The following is a 27062-nucleotide window of genomic DNA, read 5'->3' on the forward strand; positions in this document are numbered from 1 at the left end:
TTCCCCTTAATGCCTTCTCTCTTCCTCGCCCTTCTCCGCTCCAGATTCGCTCATTACGTTCGCAACGTTTTCACTTCCTTTTCCAGGGGCCTTCTGCCTAGTCCGATCTTCCGATGTGGACTACATGACCCAGCATTCATCACGGCAGATTGATTTCCGGGTCAAGAGGCCCGCGCTGGGTACATCACCATGGAAGCGATCGGTTTGGTCACGTGGTGCCCCTGGTTACGCCCGGAGGCAGCTGCGGGGTCTGGGGCTCAGACGGGGGCCATTTTGCCGAAGGCAGTCTCCTGGAGTTGGGGACTTAAGCTGTTCTTTTTCCTCCTCTGCAGCTTGAGGCTTGGAGAAGAACAGGAACGCTGGGCTCCATCGAGCCCTTCGGAGATGATGGTTTCCTACAGGCTCCGCCACTTGATGACCCTTCATGGCGGCTGCGCCCTTCGCGCTGCTCCCGCTGCCGCCCCTTCCAGCCCTCTGTGCCTATCGCCTCCAGAGCCGCAGTCGTCCTCCCGCCCCAGAGACTGATGATAGACGAGGTGGGGGCGCCATGAGAGGCGAGAAAAACTACTGCTGCCGTGGAGCTGCCGGAGACCACGGTTCCTGCCCCCCGACGCCTTCGCCTCTGGCCTCGACCCTCTTGATGCCCGCGGAGGCAATCTCAAGTAATTGGTCTGGGTCTGGAGGTGGTTTGTCAGGGGGAGATGAAGAGGAGACTCGGCTCCTTCAACAACTCCGGACCGCGCCGGATCCTTCCGAGGCCTTTCAGGCTTTACAGGCTGCTTTGCCGCGCCGGGGCGGTAGACTTGGCTTCCCCCGACGAAAGGAAGCATTGTATCGGGCCGTGGGCCGAGTGCTTGTGGAAGGAGGTAGTGATGAGAAGCGACTCTGCTTGCAACTCCTCTCGGACGTTCTCCGGGGTCAGGGGGAGGCAGACCAGTTGGAAGAGGCCTTTAGCCTAGCACTTCTGCCTCAGCTAGTTGTCTCCTTACGAGAAGAGAATCCAGCTCTGCGGAAAGATGCGCTGCAGATCTTACACGTGTGTTTGAAACGTAGTTCTGGACAGGTGCTGAGAATGCTTATACAACAAGGACTGGAAAGTACCGATGCCCGGCTTAGAGCTTCCACGGCACTACTGTTCCCTATCTTGCTTACTCCTGAGGATTTGTTGCTCCGCCTAGATCTTACCGAGGTGATAATATCCTTAGCCCGAAAGCTTGGCGGTCAGGAGATAGAAGAAGAATCTGAGACAGCCTTCTCTGCACTTCAACAAATTGGGGAGCGTCTTGGCCAAGAGAGGTTTCAGTCATATATCTCTCGCCTGCCTTCTGCCCTGAGGAGACACTACAATCGCCGCCTGGAGTCCCAGTTTGGAAGTCAGGTTCCTTATTATTTGGAACTTGAAGCCTCTGGATTTCCTGAAGATCCCCTTCCCAGTGCAGTGCCTCTTTTCAACAGCAGTCTTAAATTTGGGATTATTCCTCAGGAGCTGCATTCAAGGTTGTTAGATCAGGAAGACTATAAGAACCGGACTCAGGCTATTGAGGAGCTAAAACAGGTGATGGGACGCTTTAACCCTAGTTCCACCTCTCATTCTAGCCTAGTCGGTTTCATTAGTTTGATGTATAATTTGTTAGACGATTCTAACTTCAAAGTGGTCTATGGCACACTTCAAGTCCTGCATTTACTGGTTGTTCGTCTTGGAGAGCAGGTACAACAGTTCTTGGGACCAGTTATAGCAGCTTCTGTCAAAGTGCTGACAGACAACAAGTTGGTGATCAAACAAGAATACATGAAAATCTTCCTCAAGCTAATGAAGGAAGTAGGTCCTCAACAGGTGCTTTGCTTACTCCTGGAACATCTCAAACATAAGCATTCCAGAGTGAGAGAGGAAGTGGTGAACATTTGCATCTCCTCCCTCCTGACCTATCCCAGTGAGGATTTTGACTTATCCAAACTGTCTTTTGATCTTGCTCCAGCTCTTGTAGATAGCAAACGCAGGGTACGCCAAGCAGCTCTTGAAGCCTTTGCTGTGTTGGCATCATCAATGGGCTCAGGTAAAACCAGCATCCTTTTCAAAGCTGTGGATACTGTTGAGCTGCAAGATAACGGAGATGGAGTGATGAATGCTGTGCAGGCCAGATTGGCTAGGAAAACCCTCCCAAAGTTAACAGAACAGGGATTTGTGGAGTATGCAGTACTCATGCCATCATCTGCCCAGGGTAGATCAAGCCATTTGGCACATGGAGCAGATACAGACTGGCTTTTGGCGGGTAACAGAACTCAGAGTGCACACTGTCACTGTGGTGACCACACAAGTGATAGCATGCAAATTTATGGATCTTATAGTCCAACTATCTGTACTCGAAGGGTACTAAGTGCAGGAAAAGGAAAAAATAAATTACCATGGGAAAATGAGCAGCCTGGAGTCACGGGAGAAAACCAGACCTCCAATTCAAAGGATATAGAACAGGTATGCATCTTCCCTAATTTCCTTGAGTTGAAGCAATGAAAAAATTTAAAATGAAAGTATGCTTGTAATGACTTAAAAGGTGAGGCTCCTTGAGGGCTGTATGCTTTGTTTTTAAGTCAATTTGCTGATGTATCTATTATAATGAGAGAGGTTTGGTAGGTTAGGTAGATTTCCTGCTTGATTGATTGGATTAAATTTGAGGCACAATTTGATATAGACAATGCTTGGATTTCAGTTTTGGCCTGTCACTTTGGCATATCAGTTATCTCATTCATACAACAAACACTGAATACCTGGTAGGTGCCAGATAAAGAGCCAAGTTCTGGGAAGGAAGATGAGACCAGTTCTGCAGAGTTTAGGGAAAAGGTCAGACCTATAAACAGGCAGTTACAAATTTGTTAAGTGCTAAAATAGAAATATAAAGGGTCCTGTGGGAATACTGAAAATAGAAAAAATAATTCCACTGGAAAAGTAAAAAAAAAAACCTTCCAATAAGATATGACATCTGAACTGAGATTTTTTTCCTCAAGTTTTTATTTTGAAAATTTCAAATCTGTAGTTTAAAAGAATAGTACAGCGAATATTCATATGCTTCATCTGTATTTACCACATTACCATCTATAATGAGATGAACTTTACATGACATCACCTCATGAGGCATGTAATATCAGGTGTCCCACTATTGGTGATGCTAAGTTTTATCACTTGGTTAAGGTGGTGATAACCATATCACTCCATTGCAAAGGTTTACTTTCCTCTTTATAATTAGCACATGATCTGCAGGATGATACTTTGAGACATTATGGATATGTCAACGACCTTCCACCCCTGTTGTTAGCATCCACTAATGATCCTTACCTGTATATTTATTACATTGGGAACTACAAAAAAGGGTGACACTTCTGAAAATTCTAATGGTCCTTCTGTATTTGTTACCTGGCATTCTTTTTTATTTTATGTGTAATAATTAAATACATTAGTATTCCTTTTGAGGCTAAAATTGATTTGACCAGTGGCTGGCTCCTGTGTCCTTTCTCATGACTCTTTAGTCTTTGAACACTTCCTTAACTTAAACATAATATGATGCCCAGCCTTACCTTGTATTTTTCTTGCTCCAGACCTGGAATCAACCTTTTTTCCAAGAGCCCAAGAACTGCTTTTTTTCGTGGAGAGTGGAATTTTAAAACCAAAATCTGGGTATAGATGTGCTCACTGCTATTGCTTATCATTATGCATTGGTCCTTTCAGTGGATAGAACCAGGGAATACCTTTATTTATTTATTTATTTATTTTAATTTTATTTACTTTTTGGCTGCATTGGGTCTTCGTTGCTGCGCGTGGGCTTTCTCTAGTTGCGACGAGAGGGGGCTACTCTTCATTGCGGTGCACAGGCTTCTAATTGTGGTGGCTTCTCTTGTTGTGGAGCATGGGCTCTAGGGTGTGCGGGCTTCAGTAGTTGTGGCGCATGGGCTCAGTAGTTGTGGCTCATGGGCTCTAGAGCGCAGGCCCGGTATTTGTGGCACACGGGCTTAGTTGTTCCAAGGCATGTGGGGTCTCTCCGGACCAGGGATCAAAACTTCCCTGCATTGGCAGGCAGATTCTTAACCACTGTACCACCAGGGAGGTCCCAATACCTTTTTAATTTTTTTAAAACAAATTCATACTGATACCTCCAATTCAAATCCAGCACTACAAGGTTCTTACTCATCTTCCTTTAGTCCATATTTGTATCTCCCTTCTCCCACAGTATAACCCTGGTCCCCAATATCAGTTATATTTATTCATATGCTGTATCCTACAGTACACAAAATATAATTATTACACCAGTAATACAACTACCTACCTATTAAATAAAGTTCAAGATTTCTTTGCAGTTGTTTTTATGCTTAGAATTATCCAACAGTCATATGGTCAAACTTTTCTTAAATTAATTGGTTTATAGGTGATTATAATCGAAATGGTATGATAAAAGATGAATAGGAATTTGCTAAGTGTGGATGCATCCTGGTGAATTTCAGACTGAAAATATATATGTTCAGAGACACTGAATTATAAAAGGACTTAGTGAGTTAATAAAAAGTGGTGAATTTCTAAACAGCTGAAACAATGAGTTTGGTGGGAAGCAACAGAAGATGAAACTAGAAATGTAGGCAAGGACCAAGTATGGAGATCATTTTTGTAAATAAGTAGTTCGTGCCTTTCTCAGAATGGATGGAGGAGAACTGTGTTCTCTCTTGTTCCTTTTAATTCTAAAATTTTTCCTTTTTATTTTAAATAATTTTTCCGTATTTACATAATTTAGTCATATGGTTTTTCTCATGTATTTCTCATATAACTACCGGGCAATGAATGATTTTCTGTAAGCATTTATTTTAACACTGCTTGTTATGTGTCAAATCTAAAATGTTAGTGTAGGGAGTTCTCTGGCAGTCCAGTAGTTAGGACTTGGTGCTTTCATTGCCGTGGCTCGGGTTCAATCCCTGGTTGGGGAACTAAGATCCCACAAGCTGGGACTTCCCTGGTGGTGTAGTGGTTGAAAGTCCGTCTGCCAATGCAGGGGACACAGGTTCAACCAGGACTTCCCCTGGTTGGGGAAGATCCCACATGCCGCGGAGCAACTAAGTCTGTGCGCCACAACTACTGAGCCTGCACTCTAGAGCCCACAAGCCACAACTACTGAGCCTGCGTGCCACAACTACTGAAGCCCACGTGCCTAGAGCCTGTGGTCCACGAAAAGAGAAGCCACCACAGTGAGTAGCCCACACACCGCAACAAAGAGTAGCCCCTGCTCGCTGCAACTAGAGAAAGCCCATTCACAGCAACGAAGACCCAACACAGCCAAAAATAAATTAAAAAAAAAAGATCCCAGAAGCTGCGTGGTGTGGCCTAAAAAAAGAAAAAGTTAATGTATTAAGATTCTAATGCTGGCTAAAGCACCAAGAATCTAAAAATTAACACATTTCTGAAATTCTAGTGTAGATATATATTGCTTTTTTTTTTTTTTTTTGCGGTACGCGGGCCTCTCACTGTTGTGGCCTCTCCCATTGCGGAGCACAGGCACAGGCTCCGGACGCGCAGGCCCAGCGGCCATGGCTCACGGGCCCAGCTGCTCCGTGGCATGTGGGATCTTCCTGGACTGGGGCACGAACCCGTGTCCCCTGCATCGGCAGGCGGACTCCTAACCACTGCGCCACCAGGGAAGCCCAGTATATATTGCTTTTGAAAGAAGTTATGGTGAAATTAAAAATTATCCCAGAAATTAAGTTATACAGTTGTCCTTCAGTATCTGAGGGAGATTGGTGTCAGGACACCCAAGCATACCAAAATCCGCAGATGCTCAAGTCCCTTATATAAAATGGTATATTTTAGTTGTATATAACCTCCTCCTGTATGCTTTAAATTATTTCAAGAATACTTATAGTATCTAATACAATGTAAGTGCTATATAAATAGTTGTAAATGCTATGTATTGCCAAGGAATGGAAAATTCAAATTTTGCTTTTTGGAACTTTCTGGAATTTTTTTTTTTAAAAAAAACATTTCCCATCCACTGTTGGTTGAATCTGTGGATGTAGAACCCACCAATTTGGAGGGCTGACTGTACTTTCTGGATCAGAAAGTAGAAGAACTACATTGGAAATTATCTTAATGGAGGACATGGATTAAATATTTTTATGTGTGCAGTTTTTTAAAGTAATATATTTTTAAAAAATTAATAAATACTATATTTTCAAGCAGATGAATAGAGCACAGAGAATTTTTAGGACAGTGAAATTATTTTGTATGATACTACAATGATGGATACTGGTCATGGATATATTTCTCCAAACCCATAGAATGTACAACACCAAAAGTAAACCCTAATATAAATCTATGGGTTTTAGATGATAATGATGTGTCAGTGTAGGTTCATCATTTGTAACAAATGTACCACCCTGGTAGGGATGGTGTTAGTGGAGGGTGGGTATCTGCTATATGTGTGGGTGTGAGTAGGGGATATATGGGAACCCTCTGTACTTTCAATTTTGCTGTGAACCTAAAACTGCTCTAAAATATAGAGGAGGAGAGGAAGGTAAAGAGAGAAAACTCAAATTTGAATGAGGTAACAAAATGCATAATAAATCCATGAATAGCAAGACCCAAAAAAGTGGAAGTTAATTTGGGGGAAAATGAGCTTTAGGTAGAGGAAGATAGAACATTCAGCTTAGTTTGTTGAAGACCACTATTCAAGAGACAAGGAAAGAACTAGAGATGTAGAACTTGGAAGTCCCATATTGAGAAGTAATTGTTGAAACTGTGAGATTGGAGGGGCTCTCCAATGAAGGGCATTTAGAGTAAGAGCAGAGTGCTTAAGACTCAATTTTAGCCTACAGGCCCATTTCAGGAATAGCAGTAGGAGATAGAACCATACAAGGCAAAGAGAAAGAGTGCCTAAGAGTTGGAAGAGAACCAAGAAAGAACAAAGGTTTTAGAAGTGAAGTAAAGAAAGTGTTTCATGAAGTACATCAGTACTGTTAAATGCAGGAGAGATTGAGGAGAATTAAATCTGAAAAAGCATGATTTGTTCTTATAGATTCAGCCTGCTACTTATAAAATAATTTTTGAAGGTACTTTTCTCATAATTTTATCTTTCTTAATTTCCTCTTAATAATCCTTCTGATTGTAAAAAATTATAGTGCTTATTATAGAAAATTTGGAAAATATAAAAAGGCACAAAGAAGAAATTTAAAATTTTCAGCAATCTCACTACTGAGGCCTCCTGTGAATATTTTATTGCCTGTTCTTCAAGTATCATTTCAATTTATTTATACAAATGTAGATTATTTTTTCCATACACAAACGTCTCCCCCTTTCACTAACTTTACTATGAACGTTTTTTTCTTGAAAATAAATAATTTGTAATAGGATCTTTATTGGCTGTTTAATATTAGATCATATAATATAAGTCTGTTTAGCTGTTCTCTTACTTTTGAATATTTAGGCTTTTTAATTCTGTTTTTATTTCCACCATTTAGTTGATTATTTTTGTGCCCTGACATATAGACTGATAACCAGATTCCTGTGGTATTCTGGTTATCAGAAACTTTGCATCTCTTTCTGTGCTTTTATGACTTTTAATGGTTTAGTGGGGTCCAGTAATCAGGCATCACTAGCCGGCTGCCGTGTTAGCTATATTTTTCCTAACAGATTTCTCTACAACATATTAAGAGTTACAGTAACCTAGACTGAAAAGTAAGGAGCATACGTGCTTTATGTGTATGCAGTTACTAGGTCTGTAGCTTTTTCAAGGTAGAAGATTTGGTTATTGGAAGGTAATTGGGACATGGACGAAAGTGGTTTTAGACAGACCAAATTTATAAGTTCATGAGATGAATTGGTAAGGAAATACAGGCAGTAAGCATTTACTAAACATCTTATTGATCATCCACTATGTGTGAAGCCAAGTTCGAGCTTATAGATTACTCTTTAAAGCACTGCCTAGCATTTTTTTCCTCTGTTGGTATTTAGCACGTGAGCCATGTCTTCTTTCTTCTCCATGATGGTAAAGCACTGTGCTGATAGGGACTGTTTTTGTTTGTTTGTTTATATAGCAGTACTAACATAGTGCTGTGCCTACAATCAGTATCAACAAATACCTGTTAAGTGAGAAAATAGAATCTAAGTGTTTGAGGGTGAAAGAAAAGACCAAGCAAGGTATGGCAGGATGTAGTGGGATGAGTTATTACTATGTTTTATTTTTAAATAGGAATCACCCGATTTGAAAGAAGCAGAGAAAGAAGCCACCAGTGACTTCAACTTGCCTACTCTGTCTTGTACTGTGGTAGATTTTAGATTTGCAAGGAACATATGATTTGATCCCTGTAATCATATTTGAGAATCAAATTTGAGAGAGAAAGGCAAGGAATTAATGTCCCTAAATACTGAGTGAGTCAAGAACACAGGTATATAGAGAGGTTAGCTTTGGAATAGAGGCAGAAGTCTTTTCTTCTAGAACTGGAGGAAAAATAAAAGGAAGATGACTTAGGATTCATAAAAATTTTGAGACAGCAAAATTTTTTTTGAAGTCGAGAGGAAGACATGAGCTCTGGAATAGTGCTTATCGAATTTTAATGTGCATATGAGTTACCTCAGTATCTTGTTAAAATACAGATTCTGGTTCAGTTTGGGAGGGGTTCTGAGACTACATGTCTAGTAAGCTTCTAGGTGTTGCTGCTGCTGCTGATTTGTGATTCACATTTTGAGGGCAGGGCTCTAATATTAGGCTTCCATATTCTGGTACACTAAGAGGCAAGCTGAGAATGGAAAATAGAGGATCAGGGATTTGAAGAATGTGGGAAAGATTTAGAATACTTAATGTGACAAATTTAAACATAATAGAAAATCGCAAATTATTAAGTTGCACTAATGTATTTGGTGTGAACTTAATCCTAAAAATTGAAATTTTCCTTGGATAGTACATCGTTTCCAGTAAGTAGTCTTTAATTTTCTTTTAAAAATATGATTGGAGGGCTTCCCTGGTGGCACAGTGGTTAAGAATCTGCCTGCCAATGCAGGGGACACAGGTTCAAGCCCTGGTCCGGGAAGATCCCACATGCTGTGGAGCAGCTAAGCCCGTGAGCCACAACTACTGAACCTGTGCTCTAGAGCCCATGAACCACAACTACTGAGCCCATGTGCCACAACTACTGAAGCCCGTGTGCCTAGAGCCTGTGCTCCGCAGCAAGAGAAGCCACCACAATGAGAAGCCCATGCACTGCAACGAAGAGTAGCCCCTGCTCGCCGCAACTAGAGAAAGCCCGTGCACAGCAATGGAAGACGCAATGCAGCCAAAAAATATATATATATATAATTGGAATATCTGAAAGAGAAAAACCCTTAGTTTTAAAACATGTCAAAATCATAAACAATCCTGAAAGCGTATTTAATATCAATGTAGATGTTGGATTGTTTCCAATAGTCATTAATTTTCTTTTTAAAATTTTATTGAGATATCTGAAGTATTTGAAAAACTTTTAATTTTTTAAAATTAATTATTTATTTGTTTTTGGCCAAGCTGCGTGGTTTGCAGGATCTTAGTTTCCCTACCAGGAATTGAACCTCCAGCCAGGGCAGTGCAAGTGCCAAGTCCTAACCACTGGACCACCAGGGAATTCCAAAAAAAACTTTTATTTTTAATGCTTGTCAAAATCATGAGTAACCCCAAAGCATATCTATTCTCAGAGTAAACAATCTATTTAAAAACTTAAAAATAATTTAAAAATAAGTTTTTAAAAATAAACCTTAGGGCTTCCCTGGTGACGCAGTGGTTGAGAGTCCGCCTGCTGATGCAGGGGACATGGGTTCGTGCCCCGGTCCGGGAAGATCTCACATGCCGCGGAGCGGCTGGGCCCGTGAGCCATGGCCGCTGAGCCTGCGCATCCGGAGCCTGTGCTCCGCAACGGGAGAGGCCACAACAGTGAGAGGTCCGTGTACCACAAAAATAAATAAATAATATAGTAAATAAAAATAAAAATAAACCTTAAAAAACATATTAAATAAGAAAACGTATGTATTATATTGATTTTACGATCTAAAAAAACGCTATAACAATTCCCTTGATAAATGGACGAAACATACCCATTTCCTTGTATACATTTTTTTTTTTTTTTTGCTGTACGCGGGCCTCTCACTGTTGTGGCCTCTCCGTTGTGGAGCACAGGCTCCGGACGCACAGGCTCATCGGCCATGGCTCACGGGCCCAGCCGCTCCGCTGCACGTGGGATCCTCCCGGACCGGGGCACGAACCCGTGTCCCCTGCATCGGCAGGCGGACTCTCAACCACTGCACCACCAGGGAAGCCCCCTTGTATACATATTTTTATTGCCCTGTAACTTTTTAACCTAAGGCAGCATCAGCTATATATATTAAATATAACCTTACCCAAAGACACCAACTTTTGTTTCCTCACAGACAAAAAACTAAAAGTCATGTAACCAAGAACTGTCTTTTTATTCTCTCCATGAGTATATATATCCTTTTCATAATGATTTAAGTGGCAAAAATAAACATGCATTTGTCATCATCCAAAGGCATTTATATATACTTTAACCTGTTTATTTGATGGTTATCCTGTAATGTATAACAGACAAGGGTAAATTTAACATGGGGAACAATATTTAATATCCTGTGGTAAATGATAATGGAAAAGAATATATATATGTGTAACTGAGTCACTTTGCTATACAGCAGAAATTAACATAACATTGTAAACAACTATACTTCAATAAAATTTTTTTAAAAGTATTGTGATCAGTGATTTGCATTTTTATCTTAATTAGAAATTAGGTTTTAAAGATTTTTCATTAATTCAGTTTTTTTGGGGTTTTTTTTTGCGATACGCGGGCCTCTCACTGTTGTGGCCTCTCCCATTGCGGAGCACAGGCTCCGGACGCGCAGGCTCAGCAGCCATGGCTCACGGGCCCAGCCGCTCCGCGGCATGCGGGATCTTCCCAGACCGGGGCATGAACCCGTGTCCCCTGCATCGGCAGGTGGACTCTCAACCACTGCGCCACCAGGGAAGACCCAGTTTTTTGTTTTTTTCCCCAGTTTTGTATTATTCTAAAATCTTAACTGAGTCTAGAAATTATAATGTAAGCTAATGTATTAAGCATTATAAGATTTATGGCATTATAAGAATTGATGCCTTTTAATAAAGATATTATCTATTATAAAATTTAATTGAACACATGATTTTATATTTTGAAAATGAGTGATGTTAATGTATCCAACCAGTGAAACCAGTAGAGGAAATTTAAGAAATTTAAGTTAATTAGGCGTTTCCTGAGAGGATGAGTTCAAGTTTGCACAAACAATTATATCTTACTGATATTATTTATTTATTTTATTTTATTTTTTTTGGCTGCATGAGGTCTTAATTGCGGGACGTGGGATCTTTCATTGGGGTGCACGGGATCTTTCATTCTGGCGCATGGACTTCTCTCTAGTGGCATGGGCTCAGTAGTTGCCCTGTGGCATGTGGGATCTTAGTTTCCTGACCAGGGATCGAGCTGGCATCCCCTGCATTGCAAGACGGATTCTTAATCACTGGACCACCAGGGAAGCCCCCTAATATTATTTTTACATGGTGATAAAATCTGGGCAAAGACAAAAAGCTGTTTTCAAATGAGTCTGATTTGTCCAAAGAGCCATCTTAAATAGAATTTTTATGTGAATTTTTTCTATACAAGTATATGCAGTGTATTAAAACTTTTAAGATTAAGAACTTTTTTTTTCCTTGTTCTTTAACCTAGTAACCACGGTCATTAATTAAACCCACAGCTAGTCTGTGTTTTCCCTTGAATGTATAACTTTTGGCAAGACCATTTTTTTCCTTAAAGAACCAGTACATTTAAATCTTAAAAAATCTTAAATTCTCTTTTTGGGTTTTACTTAGTTTAATGTGATATAAGCACTTAACCTAATAATAATGATTTTTATAAGCCAATTGGAACAAGAGTTTGTTCCAGTTGATATTATCCTGATCGATTAATATTGTGTAGAGCGAAACGAGATATACCAATTTGCTCAAAAAATTTCATATTCATAAAATGGAAAATTTTTTTACTTTCTACATAACTTAGAGGATCTAATTATGATAAATCAATAGAATTTAAGGTAGAAGCAGGTGCCAATCTATTAAGAATATTGAGCAGCTGAAGAAACAAAAATATAATCAGATTCAGTAGGTTCATCAAGGAAGCATCATTGTTGAGTGTGTTGGTTTTAAATATATTTCCACAAATACTTTGAAATTCTTCACCTGAAGAACTGGAGTCCAGTTCCCCTCTCCCTGAATGTGTCTGGACTAACTGACTCACTTCTAACAAATAAAGTCGAAATGGTGGTGTGTGACTTCATAAACTAGGTCATAAAAAGGCATTTTAGCTTCCATCTTGGGTGCTCTCTTTCTCTGATCACTTGCTCTGGAGGAACTCAGCTGCTATGTTGTGAGCAGCCCTTTGGAGAGGCCCAGATGGCAAGGAACTGAGGCCTCCTACCAGTAGCCACCTGAATGAACTTCAGTGATCCTTCAGTCTCAGTCAGGCCTTCAGTTGACAGCAGCCTAGCCAACATCTTGATTGCAGCCTCAGAGATATCTAAACCATCCAGTTAATAAGTTGCTTCCAAATGTCTGATCCATAGAAAGAGAGACAATTATGTTTGTTGTTTTAAGCTACTGTATTTTGGGATAACTCATTACACAGCAATAGATAACTATTAGATTGAGAATTGTGGTTCCCAGGAATTTGGTGAGACTTTTTTTTTTCCCCAATGTCCATATCCTTTACAATAATGGCATTAAATTTTCTTAGTTTTTAAAAGGCTAAACTTGCTTAAGGTTTGGAAAACTATTAAATATTGTGCTGTTTGGCTTTTGGAAGCCACCATTTTCCTAAGTTTTTCTAATTTATAATTACGTTTCTTTACTGTCCTTTCTTTAGCTTTAGAATTCTAAAATAATGTTAACTTGCAGTTATTTATTTAGCAAAATCGAAGAAAGCTGACCATTGAATGTTAAGGATTTTGTTTTCTTTATTTTTGGTATAAGAATTTGATTTTTACAGATATTGTCAGGTATTGGGCCCATAATAAGTAAACATGAAGAAAACCTTAATTTTGGATGGAGGAAGAGGACTCTGGTTATTGGAGTACAGGAGCTCAAATCCATACATTTACAAAGCAAGCAAAAACAACATACCAATAAGGAAACGAGATTCCAGATTCCCTGTCAGCTGCCACCTGACAAGCAGACTGCTATCCAGCAGAAATCACCTGATAGACCATTAAATCAAAACCCATTTCCACCATTGATGCCATCTGTGTGGAAACTGTTGTCCATGTGCCCAGTCAAAATCAGAACCAGAAACAGACTTTATCAAGAATCAGATCCACTGCAAGAGCCCTATTGCTCAGTGAGTTACGTGAGGAAAGATTCACTGAGGACTCAACGGTCCAAGTCTCAGAAAAGGTACGCTTTGAGGCCATGTGTTTGATTCTCAAGTTAGGACCCAGAAGGGCAGTATATTACTGACACCTCCAGAAATAGACATCAAAGAGCAGTCAGAAGCATTTGGTTTGTTATTTTGCAATTTGTTTTCTTACATGAGAGAGAGTCAGCTAATAGGCTAAATCAAGGAAAAACCAGGAGTGAGAAAAGAGAAAAAAATTATTACAGACTAGACATAGTTAAGTCTTGTTTGCACATTTTGTGGGTAAACTGGTTAGCTGATACCTACAAAGAGTTCAGTCTGGGTATTCTTTTCTTATGTAGGAAGACTAAGGATTTCAAAGAAACCATTTTAGTTGTTTTTAAAAAATACTTACTATGCAACAATCTTTCTAAGGTCTGCTAGTCTCCTTCCATCAGCACTGGTACCGTATGCTAGGTATGTACCATTTCCCTCATTGAAATTCCTTATCAATATACAAAAAAAATTTGGAAGCAACCCAAATGTTCAATAATAGGAGAATGGCATATCTAGTCAATGGAATATTATGCAGCCTTTAAGCATAGCTTATGTCCTTAGACCTAGCAATTCCATTTTTAGTATTTCTGTAGAACTATATATTTCTCTTTATATATATTATATTTCTGTAGAGCATATAATGCACAAGGATATGTGCATAATCATGTTCACTACAAGATTGTAATAGTAAAAAGTTGTGACAAGGAAAATGTCCATCAGTTGGGAACTATGAGTCCAACCATAATGTGGAATACTGGGCAACAGTTAAAAAGAGTAAGAAGATTTGTACGGATTAACATGGAAGGATGTCTACAATATGCTGAGTAATAACTATGTGCCAGAGTAGTATATGATCTACTTTTGTTTCTTTTTAAAATTGCTTGTTGAAAAATGTACATATATTGAGAAAGAACTGTTAACAGAGTTTATCCACATGATTCTAGTGAAAAGGGTGCCAAAGAAGAATTTGACTTTTTATCTTTTTTTTTTTTTTACTATAAGTAGTTACTACTTTTTGTAATGAAAGTTTGTAGCACTTATGAGAGGTTTTAATAACATGGGAAATATAATGTTTATAATAATATTTCATTATAATGTTAAGTGCAAAACTGGGGTATAAAACTTGTTATATATGGTATCACAACTCTGTTTTCTTAAAGGTTGCATAGAAAATGATTTGAAAAAACACACAAAGATGTTTCAGAAGGTGACTTTGGAGGTAATTGGAAGGTAATTGGAATAAACTTTTTTAATGGCCACCATTAAGGGACAAGGTTGGAGTCCAGGGAAAACCAGAAAGAACTGGTAGAATATGAATAGGTCCAAACCTGGAGGCCAGAGATTAGGATAAATTTAGTACAAGCTCAATAAAGGCAGGAGTGTAGGTGGTTTCTGAGAGAATTAGCTATTAAAAAGTCTTTTCCTGATAATTTGCTACTAACTATACCAAAGTGGAATTAAAACTATTTTTGTAATGGAACTTCCCTGGCAGTCTAGTGGTTAAGACTCTGTGTTCCCAATGCAGGGGGCATGGGTTCTTTCCCTGGTCAGGGAACTAAAAGCCCACATACAGCCAAAAAAGAAAGAAAAAAAAAAACTATTTTTGTGATGTCCTTAACATACCTTGCCAAAAGCTGAACTAAGATGTGTTAGGTCAAAGAAATGTTTTTATGAAAAATATATAAGCAATCAAGTGTAAAGGTTAAGAGATAATAAACAGCAAGATTAAAATAGTAGATAAGGCTGTGAATTTCAAATCATTGTTAATATTAAATGTGAAACTTGCCTTTTATAACAGTTTCATTTACTGTAAGGAATTAAGTGAATTAAATTTTAAGATATTAACTTCAAAGACTTAAAACTCAGTTCCATTTTCCTGAGTCATAAAGTGCTCTAAACAGACTGCTTCGTATTTTGTAAATTTAGCTCACAACATTTTCAAAATATGTGTACTTTTCTCTTTTATGCTAACTCATTTCCCTTTCCCTTTATTTTTTTGTTTAGTCCCATCAAAGCTTATCCTGATGAAAATCATTTGACTGCTTTTAAGAGAGACCAAAAGAGACCTCTCATGTTAATAATAATTGGTGTGTCTACAGTCTGCTTTCAAATATTTGCAGATTTTTCTACAGCAAAATGTAATTCCTGACTTCTAGATTCTTGAAAATGCCAGATTCACAGACACATTCTCCACTGCTACCACTGCCCCCATTATCTCCACCCCACCACCACTACCACTAGCTGTTGTATTCGCTGTCATACATATTCATGTTCTATTCTCTAAGCAGAAATTAATTATGGAGTAATTCTAATGTAAGTGTATTCCATACTGGAGAATTATTTCTGGATTACTCATGATTTTAACTGGGTTAGTATACCTTCTTTTAATGTATCTAATCAAAAGTTGACTGTAATTGGTTTCATTTTTATTCCATTGTGTCCTTTTCATACTGCCTTCTATATAATCAGTCACAGAAATTATAACATTGGATTTTGAGAAAGTAAAGTCAGGCCTTTTTCAGCTGAGGCATTCATTATTTCTCACTGGTGTTTTGGGATTAATTTTTGAAGGAGTTAACAGGTTTTTCACAAAATTTGATGAGGAATAAGAAGTTACTTGAGGTATATTTAGTAGTTTATAGTCTTAATCTTGTAATGGTCAAGTGGCTAAGAGGTTTTCAAATAGATGTATCTTTAATTTTATTGTATTTCATTGCCATTTGACACTTGACAAAGTTTGTAGAGGATACCTGAGAAGACTTACAGTTCACTGCCTGTGTAGATTTGATTGTGTCTGTAAGCGCCAAATAAATATATGGACAGTAAGTATAATTTCTTGTGTGTTCACTCAATTTTTAAAATGTTCTATAGCTATGGTCAATGTGAAATGATCCAGAGCAATTGAGGCTGTCGTTGGTGAAGAATTCTGAACACTCGAATCATGCTTTCACTTAGTTCTTTATGATTAGGTAGAAATTCAAAATTCTATCCTGGCACTTTTGTAGCCTAAGGATCAAAGTGGGTATGTGGAAAAGGAATTGGGAACTATACAGTACTAGACGTATATAAAGTATTATGTACTTGGTTTTGACTGAAAGACCTATCATACAGAAATCTCCTAAGGGAACCGTGACATAGGTTACATTTACATTTGGGCTGCTAATTATGGATAGTAAATTTGTCTCACTAAGAATAGTCAAATGGGATGCTTACAGGTTCAGTGATCTTCAATTAGCATTTATTGTCCAATGCTCAAAGATGGCATAGTGTGACTGCCCATGCTGCTGAATCAGAAATGTCCTTTTCTCTATTCAAGTTGTCATTTCACTGTTTTTGTCATTTGCTTTCTTTCCTTCCTAGCTGCCATGTGTGTACTCTAGGAAGGTAAGGTACAGAAAAGGTTTGGGGTGAGGTATAAGAAAGAGGAAAAAAATTAGCATTTCTGTCATGGCATGAAAAAATACTGCTAGTGTACCATACTGTATATGGACATTTATTTGTATCATTGTATATTTGATAAATTTAATTTTTTTCTTTTAATCTGAATTTCATAATTAGGTCTAAATTGTGTCATATTTATTGCCAAGTAGACTTAACCCACATTTGCTAATTTATTATTCTGTTCTTATAGTTTTCAGCCAATGATTTCATTCCATCTCCAAAATTAAAGCCCTCTCAAGGAATGCCAGTCAATGATGGTTTATGTTTTAGCAGAAAAAGAGTGTCAAGAAACTTATTTCAGAAGAGTTGGGAATTTAACTCAGATTCTCTTCCTACATGTGCTACTGGTAAGTGAAAGTTGCAGGTAATGGAAATTTTGAACCAAGTTAAAGATTCCTCTAAACTTCATGGTTCTTTTAAGAGCTCATAGAACTTATAATCTAGTAGACAGTTCAGATTCAATAAATATTTGTTAAAGATCTGATAAGAATGGACAGTTTGACATAATTGTCTCATAAGACCCTGGGAGTGTTTCTCACTGAAATCGTTTAAGTAGTAATGTAAGGCAATATTTGCTTAATCAACAACCCATATTTACTGAGTATATCCTATGTGCAGGTACTTTTGTTTTTTTTCCCTGTATGCGAGCCTCTCACTGTTGTGGCCTCTCCCGTTGCGGAGCACAGGCTCCAGATGCGCAGGCTCAGCGGCCATGGCTCATGGGCCCAGCCGCTCCGCGGCATGTGGGATCTTCCCGGACTGGGGCACGAACCCATATCCGCTGCATCGGCAGGCGGACTCTCAACCACTGCGCCACCAGGGAAGCCCATATGTGCAGGTACTTTTCTAGGTAATAGGGATATAGCAGTCAACAAAAGAGGGAAAATTTTCTGCCTAATGGGTCTTTCATTCTAGTTGGGACAAAGCAAACATTAAATAAATGCAAAACAGTAGGTTAGATGGTGATAAATGCTATGGAAAAAAAAAAGCTTTCAAAAAGAGGAATATAGAGGAGGGGCTACTTTAAATAAAGTGATGAAAGAAGGCCATATTCAGGAGGGAATATTTGAAGCAACCACATAGATATCAAGAGAGAACAGCAAATAATTCCTGGAAGAGGGAACAGTGCAGAGTATGGGACACTTTTGAAAAAGATCAAAGAAGCTAGTAAGTCTGGAATGAAAAGCGTTAAGGGGAAGAGAAGTAGAAAATTAACTTGAAGAGATAATAGGGGTTCTTATTTTAAGGCCTAATGGGCTTTCGAATGAACTTTGGCTTTTACTCTGAGTGAGGAATATTTTTGATGAAAGAAGTAACATCAGTTGCCTTGTTTTCCAGGCTTGTTTTGGATGTTACATTTGAAATAGATTAAAGGAGGCAAGGGAGAAAACAGGGAGTCTGTTGTAATCCAGGCTAGAGTTGATGGAGATTTCGACCAGTGTAGCAGTAAATGTAGTGAAAAGTGATTGGATCCTGAATATATGTCAAGGGTACAGTTGATAATGATTTGCTGATGGGGTGTGTAGGAGTGTGAGAGGGAAGTCAAGAGTGCTCTAAGGTTTTTTGGCCAGAGCAACTGGAAAGGTGTTTAATTGCCTAAGTAAGTGTTACAGAAAGTAAATATTATGTAGTTCAGAGAACATGGTCACTATCATGGGTCTTATCAGATAGAAAAGGCATTAAAGAGGAGATAGTACTTGAACTGCATCTTTTTGGGATATATATGATTTAAGATGTTAGAGGGGAGGTATGAAGAGAGCAAAGGCTCACATTAGGAATGGGCTTGAGATGTTCTGGCAACTGTGTAAAGGCAAGATTCATTTTAGATGGTCAAAGATATATTGGGATGTGGGGAACCCTTGTGTGCTAGATTCAAAAATTTGAGCTTGTGCTTATAAGCTATAGGGAGCTAATAGAGATTTTTTCTGTTAAGGAAAATAGAAGCTAGGGTTACAAGGTTGTTTACAAATTGAATAGAAATGAATAATCAGGAAAATATGACTGGATATAAAAAATAAAGAAGGGGGCTTCCCTGGTGGCGCAGTGGTTGAGAGTCCGCCTGCCGATGCAGGGGACACGGGTTTGTGCCCAGGTCCGGGAAGATCCCACATGCCGCGGAGCGGCTGGGCCCGTGAGCCATGGCCGCTGAGCCTGCGCGTCCGGAGCCTGTGCTCCGCAACGGGAGAGGCCACAACACTGAGAGGCCTGCATACAGCAAAAAAAAATAAATAAATAAAAATAAAGAAGGGCCGGGGCTTCCCTGGTGGCGCAGTGGTTGAGAGTCCACCTGCCGATGCAGGGGACACGGGTTCGTGCCCTGGTCCCACATGCTGCGGAGCGGCTGGGCCCGTGAGCCATGGCCGCTGAGCCTGCGCGTCCGGAGCCTGTGCTCCGCCACGAGAGAGGCCACAACAGTGAGAGGCCCACGTACCACAAAAAAAATAAAAAAATAAAATAAAGAAGGGAAGGGCTTCCCTGGTGGCGCAGTGGTTGAGAGTCTGCCTGCCGATGCAGCGGACACGGGTTCGTGCCCCGATCCGGGAAGATCCCACATGCCGCGGAGTGGCTGGGCCCGTGAGCCATGGCCGCTGAGCCTGCGCGTCCGGAGCCTGTGCTCCGCAAAGAGAGGGGCCACAGCAGTGAGAGGCCCGCGTACCGCAAAAAAAATAAAATAAAAAAGAAGAGGAATAAAAATTTCAAGACTTAGTACCCAGGTAATTAGAAAAATGGTAATGTGTTGACAGAACGAAACCAGTTAGGAAGGGAAAATGGAGTATAAGATAAAGATTGACTTTGTTTTTTATTTAAGATCCAAATGGTATCAGTTATTGAAATTTGTTTGCTATGAGTTCAGACACAATATTTAGAAAACATTGTTACCCTAGGAGAATTTATAGACCTTTATGCAGTAAAATTCCATAATATTTTCATACAAGAATGAAGTGTTATAATGATTGTATAGTTGAATGTTTATTTAATAGACAAAAAATGCAAGAATATATCGTTATGCTTGTACCATTACTTGGGATTTTTATAAGGCTCCTGTTTTTTTGTACCATCTGGAAGTTCTTACCTAATTTTACAGATTTTAAATAACTGAGACAACATGTAATTTAATGATAGATTGAATGATATGAATTATAAGTACTATAGGGATTCAAGAAAGGAAAAGATCATAGGTATGGAAGTGGTTTACAACAACTCCAGGGAAGAGGTTGGACTTGAGCTGAATTTTAAAGAAGGGAAGTGTTTGTGATTGGCAGTGAGGCAAGATTTCAGGAGAAAGTATAACCGAAGCGTGGAGGTAAGAATTAACTTAGAAGATGTCCAGTACATGAAGGGTAAAGGGGCTTGAAATCGTAGAGGAAGAGTTATAAAAATCAGAATTTTAGAAATACATACAAAGGATTTTATAGATGAATAAACTAAATACCAAAGAGGTCAATATCACCTTCTTTTCTTCAGACTTATTCCCCTGCCCAGGAATAACCTTAACCAGCCACAGGAAGGGGAAAGGGATCTGGGAAATATGCCTGGATAAGCTTCGAAGCTGTGCAAATGCTGTGTTACATGTTAGGAAAGAAAGAAGAGTCCTGCAGTAGACCTTTTTGGGTAGAGTGTAAATGTACTTACAAATACTGGGAAGAAGGAAAGCCAGGTCTGGAGAAACCTTCCATGGTGAGAGAAGGGAGCATGTAGGAAGAAACTGCCTTTGTACATATTTTTCAATATATTTTTCTTTTCTCTGTACTTCACCAGTCTGTCTTCTGTCATTTAACCCCTGTCACTAATCAGATCTGCCAATAGCAAAAGCTTTATCCCTTTCTTGCCTGCCTGGCTCAGTGTATATATACTCCTGTATTTATTCCCACACAAATGATACCAACATTTGTGAAATTAGATGTGTTCATGAAATAAAGTTAACTTTTGATTTTATGTTTTTCTCTTCCTTCCTTCCAAAGGCACCACTGGAACTCATCAGACAAATCTTTCTGGGAAACGTGGACAACTTGGATTTTCACAGATATGTGGTAAAACTGACAGTGTGGATTCTGACTTACAGTACCTGGGGACAACTAACAGTCATCAAGATAAAGGTTTAAATTCCAACTTTATTTGGATACAGATGATTTATAATTATTATGTGGGGTTTCCAAATCTACCTTATGTGTTATTTTGGGTAATTATACTCATTACAGAAAAGAAAAGGATGTTGTATTTTTTTAAAAATTTTTAATCAAATTTTTTATAACTGTTATCTTAAGATGTTAGATTTAGTAATCTTGATATATATATATTTATATATGACTAATTAAAATTAGAGAGCTTAGAAACTCATGGTAGAGATGAGTATTTTAATACCAAGTAATTGAAAATAAAATTATCCATTTAGGATAATATCCTAAATATCCATTAAGGATTACTGTGTTAGCAGAAGACAGTTATTTTCCATAACAGTTTTAAATAATCTATTATATCTCCTGTTAGGAACCATAACTTCCTGACTAGCTATCATTTCAGGTATCTTACATATTTATAAGATATAGAACAAAAGGGAGGGTTTGAGGCTGGCTGTCAGTCATATGAATTTTGGTTATGAAGATGTTTCTTCAATTTATATGCTAATTAATAGCTGTATCAATTATTATTTAGTAGTAGAATCAAATCAAATATTTCTAGAGATATTTTGATTTTGTTGTATATTCTTTACTAAAATTTTTTGAGTGATAGGGTTGTACTTCTGTCTTTATTTGTTGATGAAAAAATAATGCTCATTAGAAATTAGTGAAGGTTTAGTTAATAGTATAGCACTTACGCTTTAGCCATCCTTTCCTCCACCCACTCCAAAGGGCCACATGACTCCATAAAGTTTTTCTTTATGGTGTTATTCCCAATAAAATAGTTTATCTTTCTTAATGATATAGGTTTTTTTCCCAAATCTTGACGAGATACCTTTGTGACTGGTGATTAGTAGAAACAGAGAGGCTTCTCTGTGTTGCTTAGCCTCTTCCTGTTTTGGATATCCCTGAATGATTACATTACTTTTGTAGACTACCTCCACTCTCAGTGTTTAATCAGATCTTCATAGTAGCTCTGGTTTTTATAACCTCTCAGAATACCTGTTAGAGCAGCTACTAAAGGAATATCATGTTTTTCTAAGGTCAAGGTTTAACTTACTAGTAGGTTGTGTATGTCAATTTGTGACCACTTAAGTCTCCAATAAGATTTAGGTAGAAGTAGAGGTCCTAAGCATGTCAGATATGAATTAAAAGTAAATGATACATGATATACATAGTCATTTAAGTCTTCAGAAAAATGTTTTATTTCTTATATACATAAGCTAGGTCTGTTGTCTTAGAAAGTCTTCAAAAAAATTTAAGGAAAATTTGAGGGAACCCCTAAAAGATTACAAATAGACTTTTTAAATTGAAGTATAGTTGATTTATTAGGTTGGCCAAAAAAGTTCATTCGGTTTTAAGTAAAAATAAAAGACACATTTTTCGTTTTCACCAAGAACTTTATTGAACAGCATGTTCATTAACCAAACAAACTTTTTGGCCAACCCAATACAATATTAAGTAAGAAACAGGTGTACAATATACTGGTTCACAATTTTTAAAGGTTATATTCCATTTATAGCTATAAAATATTAGCTATATTCCTTGCATTGTACAATATATCCTTGTAGCTTATTTTATACATAATAGTTTGTATCTCTTAACCCCCTATGCTTATATTGCCCCTCCTCTCCCATCCCTCTCCCCACTGATGATCATTAGTTTATTCTCTATATCTGTGAGTCTGCTTCTTTATTGTTACCTTCATTAGTTTGTTGTATTTTTTAGATTCAAATGTAAGTGATATCACACAGTATTTATCTTTCTCTGTATGACTTATTTCACTTAGCATAATAGCCTCCAAGTCCATCCATGTTGCTACAAATGGCAGAATTTTATTCTGTTTTGTGGTTGAGTAGTATTCCATTGTAGATATATACCACATCTTTATCCATTCATCTGTTGATGGACACTTCAGTTGCTTCCATATCTCGGCTATTGTAAATAATGTTGCTGTGAACATTGGGGTGCATGTTTCTTTTCAAATTAGAGTTTTTGGGTTTTTTTCGGATATATACCCAGGAGTGGAATTGTTGGGTCATATTGTAGTTCTATTTGTAATTTTTTGAGAAACCTCTCTACTGTTTTCCACGGTGGCTGCACCAATTTACATTCCTACCAACACTGTTTGAGGGTTCCCCTGTCTCCACATCCTTGCCAACATTTGTTATTTGTGTTCTTTTCGATGATAGCCATTCTGACAGGTGTGAGGTGATATCTATTGTCTTGTGGTTTTGATTTGCATTTCCTTTCCCTGATGATTAGCAATGTTGAACATCTTTTCATGTGCCTGTTGGCCATCTGCATTTCCCTTTTGGAAGAATGTCTATTCAGGTTTTCTGCCTATTTTTTAATAGGATTGTTTGTTTTTTTGGTGTTGAGTTGTATGAGCTGTTTATACGCTTGGATATTAATCCTTTATCAGTCATATCATTTGCAAATATTTGTTCCCATTTAGTAGGTTGTCTTTTCGTTTTGTTGATGGTTTCCTTTGCTGTATAAAAGCTTTTAAGTTTAATTGGGTCTCATTTGTTTATTTTTGCTTTTATTTCCTTTACTTTAGGAGTTGGATCCAAAAAATGCTACTGCGATTTGTGTCAAAGAGTGTTCTGCCTATATTTTCCTCTAGGAGTTTTATAGTATCCAGTCTTACATTTAGGTCTTTCATCCATTTTGAGTCTGTTTTGTATATGATGTTAGAGAAATGTTCTAATTTCATTCTTTTGCATGTAACTGTCCAGTTTTCCTAGTACTGCTTATTTGAAGAGATTGTCTTTTCTCCATTGTTTATTCTTGCCTCCTTTATCATGGATTAATTGACCATAAATGCATGAATTTATTTCTGGGCTCTTTATCTTGTTCCATTGATCTGTGTGTCTGTTTTTGTGCCAGTACCATACTGTTTTGATGACTATAGCTTTGTAATATAGTCTGAAATCAGGGAGTATGATTCCTCCAGCTCTGTTCTCTCTCAAAATTGTTTTGGCTATTCGGGATCTTTTGTGCTTCCATACAAATTAAAAAAATTTTTTGTTCTAGTTCTATGAAAAATACCATTGATATGTTGATAGGCATTGCCCTGAATCTGTAGATTGCCTTGGATAGTATGGTCATTTGAACAATGTTGATTCTTTCAATCCAAGAACACAGTATATCTTTCCATCTGTTTGTGCCATCTTCAGTTTCTTTCATCAGTGTCTTATCGTTTTCCAAGTATCGGTCTTTTACCTCCTTAGGTAGGTTTATTCCTAGGTATTTTATTATTTTTGATGCAATGGTAAATGGGATTGTTTCCTTAATTTCTCTTTCTTTTTTTTTAAAATTTATTTATTCATTTATTTATTTTTGGCTGCATTGGGTCTCCATTGCTGCACGTGGGCCTTTTCTAGTTACAGCTAGTGGGGGCTACTCTTCATTTCAGTGTGTGGGCTTCTCGTTGTGGTGGCCTCTCTTGTTGTGGAGCATGGGCCCCAGGCACGTGGGCTTCAGTAGTTGTGGCACGCGGGCTCAGTAGTTGTGGCTCGCGGGCTCTAGAGCACAGGCTCAGTAGTTGTGGCACACGGGCTTAGCTGCTCCGCGGCATGTGGGATCTTCCCGGACCAGGGCTCGAACCTGTGTCCCCTGCATTGCTAGGCGGACTCCTACCCACTGCACCTTGCTAGGCAGACTCCTACCCACTGCACCACCAGGGAAGCCCCTTAATTTCTTTTTCTGATAGTTTTTTCATGTTTGTTTTTTGGCTGTGCCACACGGCTCCTGGGATCTTACTTGCCCGACCAGGGATTGAACCCAAGCCCTTGGCGGTGAAAGCGTAGCGTCCTAACCACTGGAGCACCAGGGAATTCCCTGATAGTTTGTTGTTATTGTATAGAAATGTAACAGATTTCTGTTTATTTTGTATCTTGCAACTTTACTGAATTCATTGATGAGCACTAGTAGTTTTCTGGTAGTGTCTCTAGGATTTTCTGTGTATAGTATCATGTCATGTGCAAACAGTGACAGTTTTACTTCTTCCTTTCCAATTTGGATTCTTTTTATTTCTTTTTATTCTCTGACTTCTGTGGCTAGGACTTTGAAAACTATGTTGAATAAACGTGGCAAGAGTGGGCATCCATGTCTTGTTCCTGATCTTAGGAAATGCTTTCAGCTTTTCACCACTGAGTATGTTAGCTGTGGGTTCGTCATATGTGGCCTTCATTAGGTTGAGGTATGTTTCCTCTATGCCCACTTTCTGGAGAGGTTTTTATCATAAGTGGATGTTGAATTTTATCAAGAGCTGTTTCTGCATCTATTGCTATGATCATAAGGTTTTTATTCTTCAGTTTGTTAATGTGGCATATCACATTGATTGATTTGCAGATATTGAAAAATCCTTGCATCCCTGGCATAAATCCCACTTGATCATGATGTAGGATCCTTTTAATGTATTGCTGGACTTCGTTTGCTAGTGTTTTGTTGAGGATTTTTATATCTATGTTCATCAGTGATATTGGCCTGCAATTTTCTTGTTTTGTGGCATCTTTGTCTGGTTTTGGTATCAGTGTGATGCTGCCCTCATAGAATGAGTTTGGCAGTGTTCCTTCCTCTGTAATTTTGTGGAATAGTTCGAGGATAGGTGAATTGATAGAACTCACCTGTGAAGCTATCTGGTACCAGAGTTTTGTTTGTTGGGAGTTTTAAAATTACTGATTCAATTTCAGTACTGGTAATTGGTCTGTTCATATTTTCTATTTCTTCCTGGTTCAGTCTTGGGAGATTATACCTTTCTAAGCAGATAAAACATGATACAATGTAGTGGTTAAAAGCACAGGCTTGGGAGCCAGAGTGCCTGAGTTCATATCCCAGCTTTATAATTTCCTAGTGTGCGATTTTTAGCAATTTACTGTGTCATTTTTTTATCTATAAAATAAGTATAGTACCAACCCCACAAAATTGTTGTGAGGATTAAGTTAGTTAATACATATAAAGTACTTGGAACACCATCTGGCACATAAACATTAGCTCAATAAATATTAGCTCTCATTATTGTCATCATAGTCTTCATCATTATCATTATTACCATTATTGGATTAATTATGTAGAAAATCCAAAAGGATATACAGAAAACTATTAAAATAATAAATAATTTAGCAAGGTTGCCAAATATAAAACCTGAAAGGAAAGGTCAATAAAGCTCCCAGACACCAGCAACATTCAGAAAATGTAGTTTTTAAGAAAAATTATAGTATCAACAAAATGTGTAAGTATCTGGAAATCTAACAGAAGATTTGCATACCATTTATTATGAAAACCAAATTACTTTTTTGAGAGACGTGAAAGAAGGCCTGAATAAATTAAAAGAGATCCTATATTTTTAAACAAGGAGATTCAGTGTCATTTCTGTCAAAATCTCAACAGGATCTTTTATGGAACCTGACAGGCTAATCCTGAAATTCATATGAAAGAATGGAGGACCAAGAATGGCCTAGATAATTCTAAAGAAGATCAAAATGGAAGGAGACAACATGATTACTATAGTTAACACTGCTGTGTGGCATACAGAAAAGTTGTTACGAGAATAAATCCTAAGTGTTCTCATCATAAAGAGAAAAATTTTTTTTCCTTTTTTCTTTTCTTTTTATTGTATCCATGTCAGAAGGTAGATGTTCGCTGAACCTATTTTGATAATCATTTTACAATGTGTGTTTGTGTATATATATATATATATATATATATCAAACCATCATGGTGTGTGCCTGAAAGTTACACAGTAATGTATGTCAACCATCTCTCAATAAAACTGGGAAAAAAATGGAAGGAGACTCATCCTATTAGTGTGATGATAAATAAAACATTGTGGTGCTAGTGCAAGAACAGACAAAAAGACTAAGGCAACCAATAAGAAGCACCTAAGAATAGACCTAAATATACATATGGGAGATTTATAGATGAAAGAGAATGTGTGGCTCGAAAAGTGGCACTGGGGAAACTGGACTATCTCTATAGCAGAAAGTTAAATTAGGTCTTTACCTCACATCATACAAAAAT

At 38.2% G+C, this 27062-nt stretch overlaps 1 protein-coding gene across 2 annotated transcripts in view; it reads left to right on the forward strand.

Moving 5' to 3' along the window:
• The first annotated feature begins 226 nt into the window (after positions 1-226).
• Positions 227-27062, forward strand: part of TOGARAM1 (TOG array regulator of axonemal microtubules 1) — an 82310-nt gene continuing 55474 nt past the window's right edge. Inside the window, exons 1-4 of one of the 2 annotated variants that reach the window (XM_060294776.1) lie at positions 227-2470; positions 16837-16860; positions 17108-17264; positions 20880-21014. In XM_060294776.1, coding sequence (XP_060150759.1) covers positions 425-2470; positions 16837-16860; positions 17108-17264; positions 20880-21014 — 2362 coding nt within the window. In that variant the 5' untranslated portion in view covers positions 227-424. The remainder of the gene's footprint in view (positions 2471-16836; positions 16861-17107; positions 17265-20879; positions 21015-27062) is intronic. The other variant, XM_030854858.2, reaches the window with a different exon arrangement.

Source organism: Globicephala melas, chromosome 2 (genome assembly GCF_963455315.2).
Source record: "Globicephala melas chromosome 2, mGloMel1.2, whole genome shotgun sequence".
In the NCBI taxonomy this organism is placed as follows: domain Eukaryota; kingdom Metazoa; phylum Chordata; class Mammalia; order Artiodactyla; family Delphinidae; genus Globicephala; species Globicephala melas.